Below are 19,266 nucleotides of genomic sequence, written 5' to 3' on the forward strand. Positions count from 1 at the left end.
TCTGCCCTTTTTACTCAATCTGTCTCTCTTTTTTTCACTGTTGCATTTACTCTCCCTGTCTTCTTCTCTGTGTCCAGCTCGGATTCTCTTGCTCCTTCCCTTCCCATAGAGTCTTTTCCACAGAAGTAAAGTAAATAAACATGCAGTCCTTTCTGTTGTCGCTTTTTCACACAGAATCTGTATTTGTTGTTCGGTTTTGCAGGGCTGAGAGACATTTAGACTGCCAGTTCTTGTATCTGCGAACGGTGAAAGTGAAGTGGATGGAAGGTGATTACTAACTGATGCAAGAGCGCAGGAACTGACGACAGGTACCATTTCAACTCCATGACCCTCTGAAACGTGGCAGACTGTCTTCGTTTCACCTCATGATAGAAGCACTTGTCTGTTTTTACACCCTGTTTTTAAAGGCCTGACTTATTTTCAACATCCAGGGTTAGAAGCGCCATCATCATTTTCTGCGTGGACAGTGGTGAGTGGCTGTTGGATAACATGGATGGACCTTACTCATCAAACTGAATCATGAAAGATGACCGGCGAAAATGCAATATCTGGTTGTTTTTTTTTAATGGAAAAGGAAAATGTGCAGGAATGTGTTGGAATGAAACTAAGAGGGGAAATAAGGTGTCTGCATCTCATGGAAGGTGTGAAAATTAAAGTTTGAAATCAAGTAATGACTGGAGCCTCATACAGTTCACTCGTGGATTATAAATCTATATTAGCAACAGGTGCACCGTTCACACTTGTATTAATTAGGGAACGGGTTATCCAGCCCATCAACCAAAAGTCATTTGTTCATACTGTTAATTTTAGCCTGTAGAAGCATTCTTTGAATTAGCAGCCCTGCAGACTGACTTATCTGGACATTTCCAGATGCTTATGAACAAGGGTAAGGAAACAAAGAAGAGCTACACTTACATGTGGATTTCAGAAAGAGACGGACGGCAAACAGATTCAGAACATATTCACATGTATTCAACACGTCAGAAAACATTTAATTATGTTCAAAACAGCTACATTCTTTGCTTTGCTTTGAGAGTCTCTGACAAAATCCTTCAGTTTCATTATGAACATCATTTGAACACTAAAGCTCTCCTAAAAGAACAAAGATGCCCCAGATTTGGACTTGAAGACTGCACAGACACTGACTCACTGTTTAATCCCGTCTGTCAGGTGACTGACAGTAAGCACGGCGTATCATAACGCCCTCAGCTGCCAATCTCTGGGAAAAATTACACAAAATAACAATAAAACAGAGAGGGTGACAAACCCAAATTAAGTTGTCATTTGCTGTGATGAAGAATCTCACACTGCGGAGGTTGTTTCTCATACTGTACGACTACTGTAGGAAAATCAGTGGATTGTTTCTGCTGAAGGGATGAAAACCAGCTCCGATATCTGCAAAAACACCCGCAGGACTGAAACTGTTTAGCTGGCACCAACTTGTTTTCTTCTGCACATTCTCTCGTTCCACCTTCAAATTTCCATTAGCATACATTTGCTGAAACAAAATAATTGCTTTCCTAAAGTTTGTCTGTACTTTTATCACCACTCTCTGATTGTTTTTTTGTCTTTTACTACAGCTCTCTTCTTCTATGTTAAACCCTACGACTTTCTGTTGAGTCTTAACTCTTCTGCAGGGATCAACAGTGTTTTGGCTTATTTTATCATATGGCAGTTGCATCTCCCCCCTGAAGCACACCCCTCATCCTGTTTCCATTATTTTTTTCAAAGAAAAGCAATAAATTTCTTCCACAGTAAGCCTCTTTCTTAGGTTTTCCTAACATGATCCCTGTGGTTGCAGCAGAACTGTCAGGGCACAGATGCTCTGATTATTGCTCTCCTTACTCTTGGTTGCTTGTAATATTGGGTATTGGTTTTCTACAGTTCTTATGCTGTCGCTGTGGGTGAAAAGAGTTAGCTAAATGACTGAAATGTCAATGTAGATTGGTGACAGTGGTGTTGTGTTTTCGCTCAGCAGTCGAGAAGCTGCAGGAATGGTTTTACAGCAATCAAGAATGTGGTTTCAGCTGTGAGGACTCTGATTGCGCTGAATTCGATTATGCCGAGGAACATCAGAGTTGGGTTCCTCCAGAACAACGTCACACACATGTTCACACAAAGTCACGAAATAAACACACACTGTAGCTATGACTGGTTTGTGAGGCTGATTAAACAATCCAAAGTTGACGTAAAAGCTTCGAGAGGCAGCTGATACACCCTTGCTCATAGCATTTAAAGCAGTGTTTTGGTCTTTTTTCTGCCAGTGCTTCAGAATCTGACAGAGCAGCCTCCACTGGGGCTTCAGCTGCTGGACTCTGCCTGTCTGCAGATCACGGCAGCTGCCAGAAAGGAAAAGCTTCTCCTCAAAGCTGCATATTTTTTGATTGTCATGTTTTCATTTGAACAGACTTTACAGTTTAAGGTCCTGGAAGTCCTGCCAAGGTTTCATGAACTTTTGGGCTGTCAAACCCGCTCAAAATGCATGCTGGGATTTTCTCTTCACATCCAGAGAAAGTGATATTTAGAGGGATTGTGGCCAGGCAAAAACGCAACCTTCATGCCCTTCAACACTACCACTGGGGCATCTCCCTGGCGACCTGCCCTGACTGAAGTGTGTGCCCACCCCCATGGTTCCCAGGAAAAAAGGGGGCTTGGGCACAGGGCTTGAGGGCAGATGTAGGGGCGGCGGTGACTTTGGTCCATGCAGCCGGTTTTGGCTGGAACAGCTTGCTGAGCTGCAAACAGATGTTGTGATGACACTGTGGTGATGAAGTGACACCGAAAGGCTGTCTGACCTCCACTGCTGTTTCAGGGGGTTAATGAAGATCTCTCTGTTTGCATGAATCCCAAATAAATCTCTAATTTCTGATGTTTGATGAAAAAGCTCTGATTATTATGCAGACCTTAATGTCAGACACCAACCAGGCAGCAAAACATTTCTCTACCTTTTACAATCTGATTCCCACTAAGTCTTTTTCTGCATAATGACACCAATTTAGGAGCATTAGTAATCTCAACATGCTCTAAGTGACTATAATGACTTCATTATTTTGGCTGGTAAAGGTCTCATTCCCAGGGGTGCAGCTAAGACGTCTGAGGCCCCTGAAAGATGTTTGCCTCAGGGCCAGGCCCCTGCCTTTGTTCAGTGAAATACATTTTCTTAATGAGGCCCCTCTCCTCTCGGTTGTCACCTTTTGCCTGTCTCACAACACAGACTCTTTGTGTTGACTTGTGGCTGTTCATTTTTGTTTAAATTTACCTTTGAAAACTACTTTTCCGTAGATAGTTTCCATGGTGGATGAGGATTTTCACTCCTCTCTGCTTTGTGAATGCCTTCTTGGTTCAAAGAGTAACACGTTTGATTGTCAAAACTGCTTTCTGTGGCTCTTACCCATCATTGAGTCGGACCAGTATGGCACGGTAGAGCTGGTGCTGCAGGCTGTTGGACTCTGGACCACATGGGTGGATGAAGGGGTGAACGGCTGCCAGGACGAAGCCCTGCTGGTAAAGCTCCTGTAGCTGACCGGGCAGCTCTCGCACTGATGAGAGACGCAGTGTTGAAGTTCCACCTGATTCAAACCAGAAGGGGAAAGAAAAACAAAACGTTTGGGATGAGTTTTACTGGACTCAATTTACTGCTTATTGATAATTCTGCTGTTTTTCTGGATAAAACCTTCAGGATGAATGCTAATAAACAAGTACGGCGTGATTTGGCTGTCAAACAGAATAATCAGAAATGTTTTGTTTTGTGCTGCTTGTAAGTCAGCGATAGTGGTGGTCACTGCCGAGGTTCATTATGCAGTTGTTCTGTTTATTCTGAACAAATTATGACTCACCGAAGCAATCACTGCTGTTGCAACAGAGAAGTTTCCCAGGAAGAGAGACAAAACAATCCCTTTTATAATAACAAAGTTTAACTTAATTTCCTGGAGCACACACTAATTCCATTTTGTTTATTTTGTTTTTTTTAAATGCAGTGTGTTCTGCCACAGAACTGTGAGGGTTTAAACTAAAATGCCAAAAACAACCTGCAGATTTTAGATGGAGAATTTAGTTTTTAGCTTTAAATGCAGCTGATGGCGGTTTGCATGAGTCATCATTAATTGTTAAAAGGAGGAAGGTTGTAGAAATATACTGTCCTCAGGGTAGCTTCTTCCCCTTGAATTCTGAAGAGTCTTTCCAGACATTTTCATGCTCCACCTGCTTACCAGATGCCCTCAGACTCTCTTGTCATATCCTGATTGATTCTGCTTCTCTGTAAAACTTCGTTTTTTAAACTAGAAAATTATAGTTTATAGTCTCAGAAAACATGGAAACTAGAAGAAAATCCTTTTATGAATAAATTTTTGTTCTTGGACACAATTTTCTCACTTTTTTCTTACCTTAGGACAGAAAACAAACTTATATAAGAATAATGCAGCATTGAAAAAGTCCACATTTGGGGGAAATTGTAAATTTCACTTGCTGTTTGGTTAGGTTCAGGCTCTTTCACAGGTTAGTTCAAAGCGAGACCCAAACACTGATGGAAGCAGGACAGCAAAGGAATTTCCTAAAAGAACAGCACTGCATGGCAGGAAATCCAAGAGCAGGACACTGAAGTCAGTGAGTCCAAACGCTCAAAAACAGGCTCTGACAGGCCAAAAGATAAGTCACCACCAACATTTAGCAAAGGAAACAGGTAAGAGGCTCCCATTGGAAAAGTACTGCAGTGCTTAATGCGTTTCAGATGCAGTGAGAAGCTTCTCATTCCTTAAACCGGTGTTAAAACCTTAAGCCAGACCCATTCATTTGAATCAGGTGTGCTGGAGCCGGGGAACATGGAAAACACGCAGAGTACTGTGCCTTGAGGAACAGGGTTGGGAAACACTGCCTTTAACAAGCAAGTCAGGAGACTCCTGTGGTTGTGGAAAATATGTTACTGTGTTTCTGAAGCCTCAGATTAATAGTCTGCATCACGCAAACACAACAACAGCAACTGATGTTGCTGAACCTACCAAAAGCGTGTTAAGAACTGTCTTTCAGGCCTGGAAGAATGGCAGTGAACATCATCTTGGAGGAATAAATGGGGCCAATAGAAAGTCTTGAATGGTTGTGATCTGAGATCAGTTAAATGCCATCCATCCATCTTCTATACCCGCTTAATCCAACTGTCGGGTCGCGGGGGGGTGGAGCCAATCCCAGCGGTCACTGGGCGAGAGGCGGGGTTAACCCTGGACAGGTCCATCACAGGGCATCACTTAAATGTTTGGTAGCGAAAGAACTCAAGACATCGGGACAAAGTACCGATGGACAAGCATGTGGGGGCAGTCCTATGAACCGGGGTCTCGCTTCAGTTGGTCAGGTCGAGGTTCAGCGAAGTTATGTTCCCAAAAAAAGAGACGGAATATACTGAATGACTTGGTTTTTCCATCACATCTTTCTTCCTGATGAGTATGAATGAAAGTGTTGGCCACCACAGTGTCCAGACCTCACGAGTCAATGCAACCCTGGATAGAAAAAAGGCTGTGACACTGCAGAAGCTTATCTAAATGATGCCATGATGAAGGCGTGCTTTTATTAAAGCCAGGCTGTGTATAACCACAACAATACTGCTTAATTATTCTGTTGGGATCTCTTTCAGAGCAACTTGATGAAAGATAAAGAAAACTGACAGTTAATCAAAATCTAGCCTGGATCCCACCCTCTCCTCCAGGACTCCAGAGCTGTGCTTCACACTGTTTCCCTTCTCTTTCCTCTGTGTAAGTACAGATAACAGCTAATTATTGTATTCTATTAACGCCGTGTTTGCTGTTTCTGACGACCTCTTATATGTGAGCTAAGGCGTGGCGTGGAAAACCCTTTCCTCAGAAATCACCTGGTCGTGGCAATAGGCTACCACTCATTTAAAGATCAATTAACATGTTTACGACGCAGAAAATTACTAATTAAAAACATCTAATCACTTGTGACACACAGCCAAGCAAAAGTTTGTTCTGCTCTGATCTCCCCTAACGACTGTCAGGATAACATCAAACTGATGTTGCCTCTTATAACAGAGTAGAAGATTCTACTAACACTTCTTATCTCTGCATATATTATATTATAATGCATATTTTTAATCCACCCCCCACAGCTGGAATCCACAAAATATACAACAACTTTCACATGAACAGGATAAAAGTCTTTCACAGAAGCACTCATTTTAAGGTAAACTTTAACGTAGTTCAGAGGTGAGAGCAGTATTAAACTTTGGGTGAATCATAAAGAAAGAGACACAGCGCACATCTGTCTTATCGGAAAATGACTGAATGGTCCTTTTGCAGCGGTAGCAGAACGATTTCATCATTTTATTTCACTGTCAAAACCTTCCAGTTCAGCCAAACCTTCCCAACATCAATCATTCATCCACGATGACACTCAGCGGCATAACAGAGATGGAGCTCAGAAACTAAGACTGATTTAAGTGTCATTCCCAGTTAGTTGTGGCAATTAGTTCTTCGCTCCATCCCCTCAATCTGAGCGTTAGATTGAGTGAATCAAAATCAAATCAGAGTTGATAGCAAAGGCTCTGTATTCCAGCAGCTCTCCATATTCTTACACTTGCTTTGATTCCCTCTCAGCTCACCTTGAATGTCTAAACAAAGCGGACAGAGCTTTGAAGTAATGAGCTGCAGTGAATGGCTAGCAGTTCTGAAAAAAATGAAAAATGAAAGCGAGGTACAGAGTTGCTGCTAAAAGCTCCTCCTCAGCATTATTCACTTGTAGCAGAGCAACCCCCCATCGCTCCGGGGATGAAAACCTGCAGCAGACAGCCCGCTGACGATGGCCTCGTTTAGGGAGCAGCCAGCTGTGTTAGAGCAAAGCACACACAGCTTCTGTCAGCCAACATCAGCCAATCACGATGTATGGTAATGAGCGCAGGAAGGGAGAGTGCTTCAAGTTCAGAGATGGAAGCAATTAGATCAGAAAACGGCGCCCGGTGTTTGGAGAGAGACGAGGCTGGACAGGAAAGATAGAGGAGGAACCATCATGGAGGTCAAAACAGAGAAGAAAAGGGCGAAAATCTAACACTTGGGCCCAGATGCGTGATGGCTGAGCAGATCCCAGCAGATCGCTGTATGTGGTAACATTTACTGCAGGCCAAACAGCTGGGGCGCGTGGGAGAGCGCCAAGACGTGGAACCGGACGCGGAGCGAGAGAGACGTGGAGAGGAGAGGAGTGGAGGGAGGAGGAGGAGAAGGTCTGGTCTTCTCCACAAGCTGTCACAAGACGTGGGAAATGCCGCAACGGCTAATTAGAGTCAATGAGGCTGAGATTCAGATGCATGGGAAAAGTCAATCTGCCGGAGTTCAGGGGGAGGTCAGGGTGGAGCAGGCGCTCTACGCCAGCGTCAGGTAACTATCGAGGCTTTCATACATAAACTGCTTATTACAAGTCAAAGATAACACGAGAACTGTGATTTCCACACATTTATATGGCAATTATGAATGTTATATTGTATTTCTGCCAATACCTGCCTTTAAGTATCCAGAGTAAAACTTTTTCAACATTCTCGAGCCTCTCATTGAGAAAAGGCGTTGTTAGGGTACAGTATATGAACAAATATTGTAAAATGATTAATTTCCATTCTCAGTCTGTGCAGTTTCTTTTCCCACGGTACCTCCTGACAAAAATCACACATTTGATGTCCGTGTGTGGAGTTAATTCAATTTGGCAAGGAGCAAACTGAATTTTCTGCCTTACAAACTCCTTTGATATGTGGATTATTGTACCTTTCATGAGTGATTTTTCTTGCTGCTGAGTGTAAAATATGGTTTAGAGTTTTAATAAAAGTGTTAAAAATGCAAAAGTAAGAATAAGATGCAACAAGCTCATCGGGGAAACCCACCTCGGCCTCACCAAGCGGGCCTTTAATCCACAACCTCCCAGGTGAGGCCAATCAAGACAGCTGGGTCCACGATCGACTCACTGACTCTCACACGTTCAGTTTCAGGTCTTTAGGGATGCAGAGGGGCTTGAGACTTGTTTGGGTTCCTCCAGGAGCCCTCTAATAAAACATCTTGACCATCTTCAGCCACATGCTAGCGCTCCAGATTGTTCGTAGCTGGTTAAAGTTTTGAACTTTCTAAGAACTGGTTTACTTTTCCCATGACCAAATGCACTCATCCCTGTTTTAATATATCGTTTGAACCTCCCTCTAGTACAGGGATGTCAAACTCTGGTCCTTGAGGGCCGCTGTCCTGCAGGTTTTAGGTGTTTCCCTGCTCCAACACACCTGATTCAGATTGATGCCTCATCAGCTTGTTTGTGCAGAACTTAACAATCTTTTGAAGGGATCCATTTCATCTGAATCAGGTGTGTTGAAGCAGGGAAACGTCTAAAACCTGCAGGACAGCGGCCCTCGAGGACCGGAGTTTGACATCCCTGCTCTAGTATAACCTGAACCTCTGTAGATCCCAGTGCAGGGACACAGTGTGTCTTCTCCACAGTGTCAGTGTCAGAAGCAGGGAGGAGTTCTAATGGAGGAGCCGAGCTCAGAGCCACTGAGAGCAGGGACAAAAGAAGAGCTCAATATCCCCATCGTAGTTCAGCGAATGCTCCATCTTTTTACAGCACATCACTTTTTCATTAGACTGTTTAGCAGCATCCTTGTTGTTCTGTCCACTGTGTGCACGCTGATCAGGTGTGACTCATACCCGGTTCTGCCGGTCTCATCTCAAAACAACAACAGACAAACAAACTGAGCGATTGCGAAATCCGTATGGAGACCAGGATGTTTATTGGAACAACCTGGAAAACTTCAAAACCTCATTCTGCAAACGCAGAACAAAAGGTTTGTGTGGAAAGTACTGACATCTGGGAAGTTTTGGATTACCTGGTGAGGTAACATCGATGGGTTCACCGCCAGATGTGACATATTTACCATGTGCTAAAGTTTCTTGGATGATCTCCAACTTGATTTCCGTAATTAAAACTCATTATTGATAACAGCTGCAGATCTTTAGAAATCAGCTCGTTTTATTTCCTTTGCATGGAATCTCTCTCTTTCTCTTGACACCTTTCATCTTCTCTGGCTGGCGTTTTCAACTGAACCTCAAGCGCGTGACACTGCAGTCTGTAACATAATGAAATGGTGTGTTTTAAGCACGCCACTCTACGTCATCGGGTCTGCAACAGGCAAAAAAGGATATCTAAAGCAACTGTACTTGTGCCAATCAGGAGGTAGCTCCTGCTCAGCGGATACAGAGCTGATTCAGTCCAAATGCTTCCCTTTGGGTACAAATCCAGAGGTTCATTGTGAAACTGCTAAAGTGGAAGAAGAGAAAAATCATATGCTGTTCCCTACAGGCAAGTGAGTGCTTTGGCTAAAAATACTCCTCCAAATTTCTCAATCACACTCTGTCCTGCTGCGCCACAATGCAGGAGCTTTAGAAGTTAAAAAGCGTGGAAGAATTAAACAAAGAAATAGGCCGCCGCTGAAATGTATTCGTCTTCCCTTCCTTGCTCATCCTCCCTCCTCTTTCCTTGCCTTCCTTCACCACTGCCTGCCTTCAGAAATGGAATAAATTCTTCTGTGATCTGTGAATTTGTTTTTCCTTTCCTTCCCCTTTCATTTTGGTGCAACACGAACACCCTGTCCTCTCCCTGGAGGGATGTTACTGCATGCGCACAAGGTTCATGAGGTGGTAGATATGTGGAAACAGAAACTGACTTTGCTTGCTCTCTGATCTCCTTCATTGAGATGAGTAAATAAGGAATGGTTTCAATTAGGCAGTGGGAACACAGCCGCTGGCAGCTTCTTAAGTTTAATCACTGTGTGAGCTGCTAATAATCTCATCCAGAGGCCCTTAAATACACTGGCTCTACATTTATTTATCATACCAAATTTTATTTATCATGCCATCCCCAGAGCATAGTGTTGCCCGGTTCTGAGTTTGTCTAAATCTCCTGGTGCTGTAACGATGTTTACTGTGCCCTAAAATCATGTTATCCAAGGAGAATTGCTTTGTTTGCCCAGATGAGACTAAATTAGCTGCCGTATAACTGTTCTGTGCAAGTGTCGCCGTTGTTTTGTACAGCAAACATTCAGGCTTTCTGAAGAGGTCTCTGTTCGATCAGACTGCCAATCTGGTATATCTTACATGGCAAACTGGCAGCCAATTACTCCACCCCGCCTGGAAGAAAATTCTCACACATATCAATGGAGAAGAGCCCTAAACTCGCAGGAACAAATCGCTTCGTGGAAAATAATGAGAAAAAAAAAGGGGCTTCTGGCTGACAACCAACAAATTGGTTTTCTGGAGAATTGTGTCAAACAGACACTGTCATTAAACACAGACGAGGAGACGAATCACGCTGAATGCATGTATGAATGTATGAGGAGGGAGTGATGGTCATGTCCTCTGGCTGATGGGTTGATGCACAATCATTTTCTCACAGTTTTCTGCAGATGACAGATCAGAGAGAAGATGCTGAATGAGAACAAGAGGCCTGTAGATATGCGGTGATCACCTGATCATTACAGACAGGGGAAGGCAAAACTTACACCATTTAAAGTGAAAAAGCTCAATCTATTTGCTAATTGAAATGCTGAAATGAGGGAATAGCAGGGAAACTCAAATCTAAAAAAGTCTGATTGAGCCCTGATGTGCAACGGTTCAGAATAAAGAAGTAAATGTGCTGTTTGAATATGTCTGCAGGAGAGAGTTCATCTCCAGAACATAAGGATAAAAAAACCTGCTCAGTTTGCTTCTCTGATGCTTATCTTGCAGTCATGACCGCTGGTTATTGAGCTGCCTCATCACTTGAAAGTAGAGACAGCAGTAATCATTTCATCTGTCTGTGGATTAACTCCAGATAGGATTTAATAGATTTCTGTTTACATAAACAAAACCAATCACATCTGCCTCGCTTTATCTGCCCTGCAAGACTGCGACGCTCTACAGTCCACAACAGATAAAAACACAACAGAAGCTGCTTGACAGTAACATGAAAAACAAACGTTTTCAGGCAATATCAGCCACTTAAAGCGTGATTATCAGTGGTTTCCCTGCTATGGAATGACCACTGAGACAGCACACCTTTAGTATAAGCTGCTATAACAGCCTATATTGTTGGTAAGAATGAGTGCATGTGAAATCTCAGGCCGACATGTCACCAAAGCAACCTTTAAAATGGAGCTTTCTGAAATTATCTGGCATGTGAATGATCTAAGAATGATCAATTTAAAACCCTGACAAGGTGGTATGGGTGTCTAAATGCAGCCAATCACCAAGGGGAAAGGAAAAAGGTCCAAAAATACTGACCAGAACCCTCTCCTGACTGTTTGGGAGTTATTGTGCAACCAAACATCCAAATCCAGGTCACACTTTTATCATAAAAAAACAGTAAACAATCCCATCTAGGCTGCATGTAACAGTCAAATATTTAATATATATTTTTATATTAAGTTCACGTTAAATAACCTCAACACACATCAGTATTTATGCCTAAAAAATCTATCTCTAATAACTTATAGACTTGAATGCATATGCAATTGTGAGTGTTTTCATTATTTGAGTGCCATTACCGCAGTGTCAATAACCTGAAAGTAGCTACCTCTGCACCACTTACTGCGATGGATTTAAATGCTCTTAATATCCGCCAATTATTCATCATGAACCTCTTAGGAAAAAGAGTCTACTTAACGTGCTTTGAGCTGTTGGATAGCAATGCCTCTTCATTGTTTCTTTGTGGCATATAAAACTAATTCAGACTGAAAATGAATTTGCTTTTAAACTAAGCCAAGAACAAGCCAGTCAGAGGCTTCTGAGGGCTTATCAGATGCCAGAAGATTTTACAGCTGTGGAAAGTTATCATCAACCTTTCGTGGCCCCAGTTTTAAGGTAAAGGGGAAAAACGCTGTTCGTGTTCCAAAGCAATGGTTTCAGGGAAGGAGTCCTTGTGCATATCTGATAATCTCAACAAAGCTCCCTTACAGTTAGCTTCCCCTGTGGCTAAGATCTGCAAAGATGCAAATCTCAGTAAACTAACCGACACTTCTGGATTTATGCTTTTTTGTACTGTGCACACAGGCTCTCACGTTAGTCTATATGCTTTGTGGAGCTGATGCACAGCGATATAAACATGTAATGTCACCTCAAGGACTCAGCAGTGATGGAGATGAAAAATGATGACGAGATGAACTGGAACTACAGTAAAACTGGAATGAATTACAAAAAGTTGAGTTTTTTCTGTGCTGAGGGATTAACTTGAGGGTGTTTGTTACACAGAATCTCTTAAAAATCTGTCTCTAACAGAGGAAAGTTGTTAAAGCTTTCACAACAACTTGTTACTGAAGTGATCTTTGTGCTGTACGAAAGCCTGAATCCTGTCAGTCACTGTGCAGAAGTGCCGCTGTCTCTTCTTCTTGTTCACTGCAGTGTTCAGCAGACAGGGCGACATCGTCTCAGCAGGCTGATTTGTGGACATGACACTGCCTGCCATCCTCTGAGTGGAAAGATCTTGCAGCATAAACCTGTAGAGCGATCCAGTGGCCACAGTGTTGAGAATGAACTCATAAAGAGACGCCTGTGTTTCTACATCTGTGTGTGTGTCACCTTCAGTGCTTTGTATGTCATGTATATTCTTTATGTTACACTGAGAAGGACAACACAGGTACCTTATGGACAAGTGTCCACCCTCAGATCGCCTTGGGAAGATTAAAGTAACGATCAAAGATGGTGGTAATTAAGAAATATGAAGGCAATGGGTGGACACTCGAACTTATACCCTTAAAAAATGATAGTAAATCAGATAAATACAGATAAATCTTAAGGTTGCTTTATAATGCCGTGTAAGATGAAGGAAAGTAATAAAGAAAAATAATGAAAAGGGTGGAGATTGGGAGGAGCCCTGCTCGTGAAGGCGAAGCCTCGAGGGAGCCGGTCAGTCAACCCTGGGGTTATCTCACTTTTTGATATTGGCTGAATAAATGCAGCCTCAGTTTGTCTCCTGACTCCACATTTTCCACTGATTTTTCAGCAGTTTTCCAACCTAAATTGTTCCTGCGGTGATCAAATATGGTATAAAGCAAAATCAATGGCTTATTGATGAATGTATCCAGGAGGTCATGTAACCCTGTTCAACACTGTTCTCTGGGTGCATTAATCTGATTTACTGGCATCATTTCTGTCATTAACACTGCAGTTACAGGTACCTTTCAGTATCTTCTTTAAGCTGAAAGCTAAGATCTTTTGGGTGAACCAGTTTATACCAGAGAAATCCATTAAGTATGAGGTCAAAGTACGGAGAAAACCACATATAATTCTAATGGAAGTCTCTTTTTATGAATCGATTTTACATTAAGAAATCCTTAACTCAAACTAAAAGGACATTTTTAACTTGAGGTGGTTTTGCAACTGACTCCGGAGGATAAATACATCTTCCAAAGGCCGCCAAAGCAGTGGAGTGAGCCAGCATATGAGTTAAACTAAGACTGCTCTGACTTATGGTTATTCCTCTAAGCAGCCTTCTCATATTAGATATTCGGTCCCAAGAGAAGGGAGTTAATGAGTTGGGACTCTTATTATTGTGCAAACATCTCTGCAAAGACCTGATTCCACCACAACTCAGTGGGTGGGCTGTGCTTGGGACTTCCATGGGAATAAATTGAATCCTACATCTTGGAAAGCGCTTACACAGCAAACCCTCGATTCACCATGACCGCATCTCGGTATGAATAATTAAATATGAACAGGGTAATTACACAATAGTGGCCTCCTACTCAGTAAAGGGACATGAACTAAATAACGAGTTGTGAGTTGTATTAACATTTGTCATTTTTTCAGTAAACACAAGACAGTGAAAATAAAGGCAATACATTGTATATTTAACCAACCCCGTACTGAGCAAGTGAAGCTTCTGTATTTAGTGAGGAGCACAGGAAGACAGACTTATTCATGCTTTCTGTGGAGGACTCTCGATCCCCATGAATAATAAAAGGACAAAAAACCCCAACTTTGAATTGAATCTGCGACTCTGACACTGGCTCCCTTCCCCTCATAAACCCATCTGCCATGTAAGCACCTCTGAGCTGCAGCCTGCCGCATTTCCATCACTCACCACATTTAAAAATAAATGAGTAAATATGAAATTAATAAGCTGAAAGATTGGAGTGTTGAGGCTCTGTGCACACACGCACCATGCACCGCCTCCGGGAGAAATGGTTCGACCGCATTTGCATGGGGGAGAAAATAGTCTCGCATATATTATCCACCCACCGCACCTGATTTCTGATCCTGCTGCTCCTATCTGCCACCTCTCTCACTTGGTTATATTGCCGCGCCTCATCGTGATTAGCGAATTGTTTGTTTCTGATAATACCAACGGCTCAATTAGCAGCTGTTGTGGAGGACAGAGTGTTTTACACTTTCTTTCAGATGAGAAGAAGTTGATGAAAATGTTGCCGTGTCACTCGGGTTGGGAGTAAATGAGTAAATTTGATCTGATGTGACCCTCTCATACCTGTCCACATAGATTTCATTAAGTCCTGTACTCCAGACTGAAGACTGAAGTATGTGTTTGACTTCACTTCATGTGCCTTTGATTAAACTTCTATATATAATATTCATATTTTTGATTTTTGATAAGTTGTTTTCACAAGAAACAGCTCTTAAATTACTCTGCTTTCACTGAACCAAAGTGCAGACGCAGTCAGAGTCAAGCTTGTGGACATACTGGAGGCAAAAAGACCTCAGACGATGGTTGAGATGAAAACAACTCTACAAGGTCTGTGGAATACTTAATTTCCCAATCTTTCATTGATTTATAATCAACAAGTGGCCAGATACAGTACATGACTGAAAATTAGTGGCTCTGGATGTCTGATGGATGTTTGTTGACAACTTTAATGACTCAACAACATGTAAAATTAGTGGATATCTCAGTGGATTTAAATATTTTTCCAGTCATTTGTAGTAAATTCTCCACACAAGACTGTAATTGTTATTAAATCTGATCCAAGAACACGAATCGGTTGATGCTTTGTGACAGATCTTTTGTGCAAGATCCAAACAAAGCAGGGACTCAAAAACCGAAGGAAACTAAAATTCATCAGAAGTAAACCTGATGCTGATCTGCGCTCCTTCAAAAAATCTTAATAAAAGCTATTTGACATGAATATGCTATAATTGGCCCTTTGGAGCTGAAACCACCACCCTGCTATTCTCTCTGTGAAGCAGTCATATCGTTATTCAGTGTCCAATTAAAATGGCCTTCGACTCCTCAGGAGCTCTCCACTCCTGTGAGGACCACCTGCAGAACCCTCGCTCGGTCTCAGCAGCCCGCCTTCAGTCATTAGCCTTCACACAGTCTCAAAATGGAAATGCCAGTAACTCCTCTGTTCCTTTATTTTTTCCTCCGCTCTCCCTCATCTCAGATTGTTCTCACCCCTCTGCCACAGGAGTTTCTCTGCTTGGTTCTTCTGCACATTTAGCCTTTTTTACTGTCTCTGCTCTCAGCAGGGAATCTGCCCCATTCTCCATATCTTTTGCTTGTCTTGCTTTGGCACCCTTCCTCCCCCCCGAAAACAAGGGGAAAAAACCCTCCATCTATTCCCCACTGTGTTTAGAAGAGGAAAATCTTTGAAGGGTCTCTTCTGCTCTTAACCTCGTCCTCTGCCTTTATAAGTGAGTCTATTTTCTGTATTTTTCTTTCATCTTCTGCCCTTGATGTCAAGACAAAGGTGCAAGCAAGGCCAGTGCATCTGAAATGGAAAACCTGAGTGAGATAAGACCTCCATTTTGATCAATATGGCCAAAGACCAAATAATTCACAGCTCGGTTTTAATTCACTTGACGTTTCTGTCATTATATAAAAGCACCAACTCTTGTGCTATTGAGAGATCGTGGATTCCTCCAATAAACATTGCATTTATAATGTAGCTTTTAGCCATTTTAGCAGCACACAGAGAATTTAACACAAATCTGCAAATGCAGAATAAAGGTTAATCAGTCATCACATTTTTGTCATCATTGGGCCACACGCTAAACATTTCACATAAAAACACATTTAACTCGATGTTTGCAGGGTGTTTAAGTTGATTTAAGATTTATTTTGGGTGAGCTATATGTGCTATATTATTCTATTCTAAAGATAAGCTTTCAAGACTAATAAGCACCTGCTTCATTGAGATCTGAGACAGATTGACCTTCACAATATGCAGATGAACAGAAGGGACTCTCAGATTTCATGCTGAACTGAATTCAGTGGAAGGAAATGCCCTGTAAACGTATTTCAGACTGGCCAATGTGACACCAAATACTGAAACAATAATCACATGAAGGCACATGATTATGGTTAGCAGCACAGAATCACTACAGCGGACTTTATGCTATGTTTCACTTCCGGCACAACTCAGAGTCCTGTAATCATCTGCAGACATACGCCAAGGACCCTGCAGTTGTTGGGTGTATCAGCGACTGACAAGAAGCTAAGTGCAGCGAAATGGTCAACAAGAAAATGAGGCGACTGTGGATTTTATAAGTACCAGGAAAAAGCTGAACACTATTTCTATCCTGAAAGAGGAAGTGGAAGTGTTTAAGGAGCACGTCTGTGTTCATCTGGACAACAGATTGGACTGAAAATGAAAAACTGGGGCTGTCTACAAGAAGAGAGACAGACTTTATGTGCTGAGAAAGTTTAGCTCCTTTAAAGTTTGCAGCAAGATGCTGCATATCTGTCTGTTGGGGCAGCAGAATCGGAGCCAGTGACTCAAAGAAACTGAAAAAAACAATGACGAAAGCTTGCTTTGAGCTGGGTGCTGCTCTGCAACTGAGTGCTGCACAAACTGCCGAAGGTAACGGACAATGCTGCACATCTTCCACAGGATATGGTGATTAAACAGCAAAGTAGCTCAGTGAAAAGGTTCCTTCCAGTCCACTGCAATAAGGACTAGTGCAGGTCATTCCTCTACAATGGCTTTCTGTCTGTGCATATTGCTGCAGTATCATTTCCCCTGGGGTTTGATCAGATGTTATTAACCTTAATTCACAACATAAAATACTCTTTTAGCTCAGATTGTGTCCCTTTGTGGGGCTCAGGTCGTCTTTGGGATCTAAACTCCTCTGACTGCCTCATAATTTGAACACTGTCAGAGTAGCAGTGTTGGCATGCTACAGTAGTGTGAAACTTCTTTGCAACGATCTCCTGATAAGCTTTAATAACGGAGGAGGCATTGACAAAGTCATCAGGACATATCCTAATTCATGGCAGTTTAGCCGATGGTCTCTGACATGTTAGCATACAGTAGCTGAAAGCTTAGCGCTATAACCAGCAGGAGAATATAAAGTGAAGGAAAACTGACCCTTCAATCCATTTTATTGCATGTTGTCAATCAATATTTGTGCATTTCATGGAGTCTGAAGCCTTCCAGCGTAATGGCAGACTAAGATATGTGTGACACTTTGAATGAAGTCATGTATTGTTGGTAGAATGAGTCACTTTGAACTACATTGTGTTAAAACTTGTGAATAAGCTTGTCTGCCTCGCAGGAGGAATTTCCAGCCTTGAATGAGCAGCAACAAAAATCTCCAACACAGGAATGTAGAAAGAGAGGAATTTGGATTTTTAAAACATATTTCACAGTTCTGTCAACTTGAGTCACCAACAAGAAGATATGAATTCTCATCAGTGCTCAGATTTAGCTTAAAATGCTAACAGCTGCACTTCTAAAAGGCAACAACATACTCCTTTTCAGGCAATTTGCATTAATTAATGTCATATCTGAAGGTATATGTACTTACAAGTTTATTCAATTGGAAATTTTGTTTATATTAGTTTCTATTTATGTTCAATATGTTTATACATGAATATGTAATGCGATGTTGAGCTAATACTGACGAATATGTACATGTTGTGTGGGATTGCTCTTTTTGTAACTACTGTTTACCAACTTTTTGTGGTAATTGTCTTAAATTAATTAATTAATTCATTCATTCAATTGCTCCATAGATTTTTTTATAAGAGCATGAAATGGATTGAGCAAAGATTTGTGTTGCATTTCACTGCTTAGGGTAAAAAAAAGCGAGTAAATTGAACATTTTTATGAAAAACAGACACTTCGCTGTGAACGGTATCGACCGCTCTGTCTTTTCGCCTCTGTTTGTGTGAGGAGCAGTCGGAGCTCCTACTGCGAGTACTAATCTATGTTTCTCTGTCTCCGACTCTCTGAGGTCCAGGATGCCGTCATTAGCAGTTGCAGCTCAGAGTGCAGCTCGGTGGAGCCCTGGGGCCAAAGCTTTGTGCCTTAATTATCCACCTAATGAGTCGGTGGGAAAGTCACCGGGCCTGCTGGTGCCTCCCCCTTCTTTCTCTGACACATACACACTTACTGTATTCACCTCATTCCCCTCTGACTTATAGACTTAATCACTCATTCGCTCATTGACACACACACAGTTATACACTTGTACTCGCACCAGCTACCTAATGACTGCAGTTGCAGTCACAATCTTCTCACCCTTCCCCTGATTTAAACTGTGTATTCATTCAGTCTGTTGCTGGTTTAGTTCCTCACACTGTGCTCTACGTAACTCTACACAGCTGACAGTATAGTTCGTATATTAGACTTCAGTTACAGCAACAACGAAATGTGCATCAGAGCCAACATATGGATCAGAGCTGGACTTACTCAGCAGTACAGCTGAATCTAAACAAACCTCCGCTCTATCCCTTCCTGCTCTCCCTGTTATCACCTGCACTTTGTTTAAATACAGACGATTCATAATGCAGCTGTTCTTTTGGACACATTTTATGTTTCTTCTGTTTGGAAGAAGCGTAAAATTGTCATTTATTTGCAGCTCACAGATCACAAAGTAACTTCCACAATGCTACAAAACAACAAAAAAAACATCAAAATCACATCCCAGCAAGTTCACCCCAAGCTCAAAAACCCAAGAGCTACATCTCAGACTCTGCAGGCCTCAGTTAGCATGTTAAAGGTTAAAGGTCATGACAGCACAATTAGAAAAAGACTGAACAAGGATGGCTTGTTTGGAAGGGCTGCAGGAGAAAGCCTCTTCTCTCTAAAAAGAACATGGCAGCACAGCTTAGGTTTGCAAAGCTGCATCTGAACAAAGCACAAGACTTCTGGAACAATGTCCTTTGGACAGACCAGAGCAAAGTGGAGATGTTTGGTCATAATGCACAGCAGCACGTTTGGAGGAAACCAAACACAGCATATCAGCACAAACACCTCATAGCAGCTGTCAAGCACGGTGGTGGAGGGCTGATGATCTGGGCTGGTTC

The 19,266-nt window shown here is 42.2% G+C and overlaps 1 protein-coding gene across 2 annotated transcripts in view; it reads right to left on the reverse strand.

Annotated features, from left to right (window-relative positions):
- Nucleotides 1–19,266, reverse strand: part of LOC140315983 (raftlin) — a 120,078-nt gene that overhangs the window by 62,393 nt on the left and 38,419 nt on the right. For both annotated transcript variants that reach the window (XM_072393621.1, XM_072393620.1), the window contains exon 3: nt 3,392–3,569. In XM_072393621.1, the coding sequence (XP_072249722.1) occupies nt 3,392–3,569 (178 nt within the window). The remainder of the gene's footprint in view (nt 1–3,391; nt 3,570–19,266) is intronic.

The sequence above is a fragment of the Leuresthes tenuis genome, unplaced genomic scaffold, assembly GCF_036924035.1.
Source record: "Leuresthes tenuis unplaced genomic scaffold, fLeuTen1.0.hap1 SCAF_10, whole genome shotgun sequence".
In the NCBI taxonomy this organism is placed as follows: domain Eukaryota; kingdom Metazoa; phylum Chordata; class Actinopteri; order Atheriniformes; family Atherinopsidae; genus Leuresthes; species Leuresthes tenuis.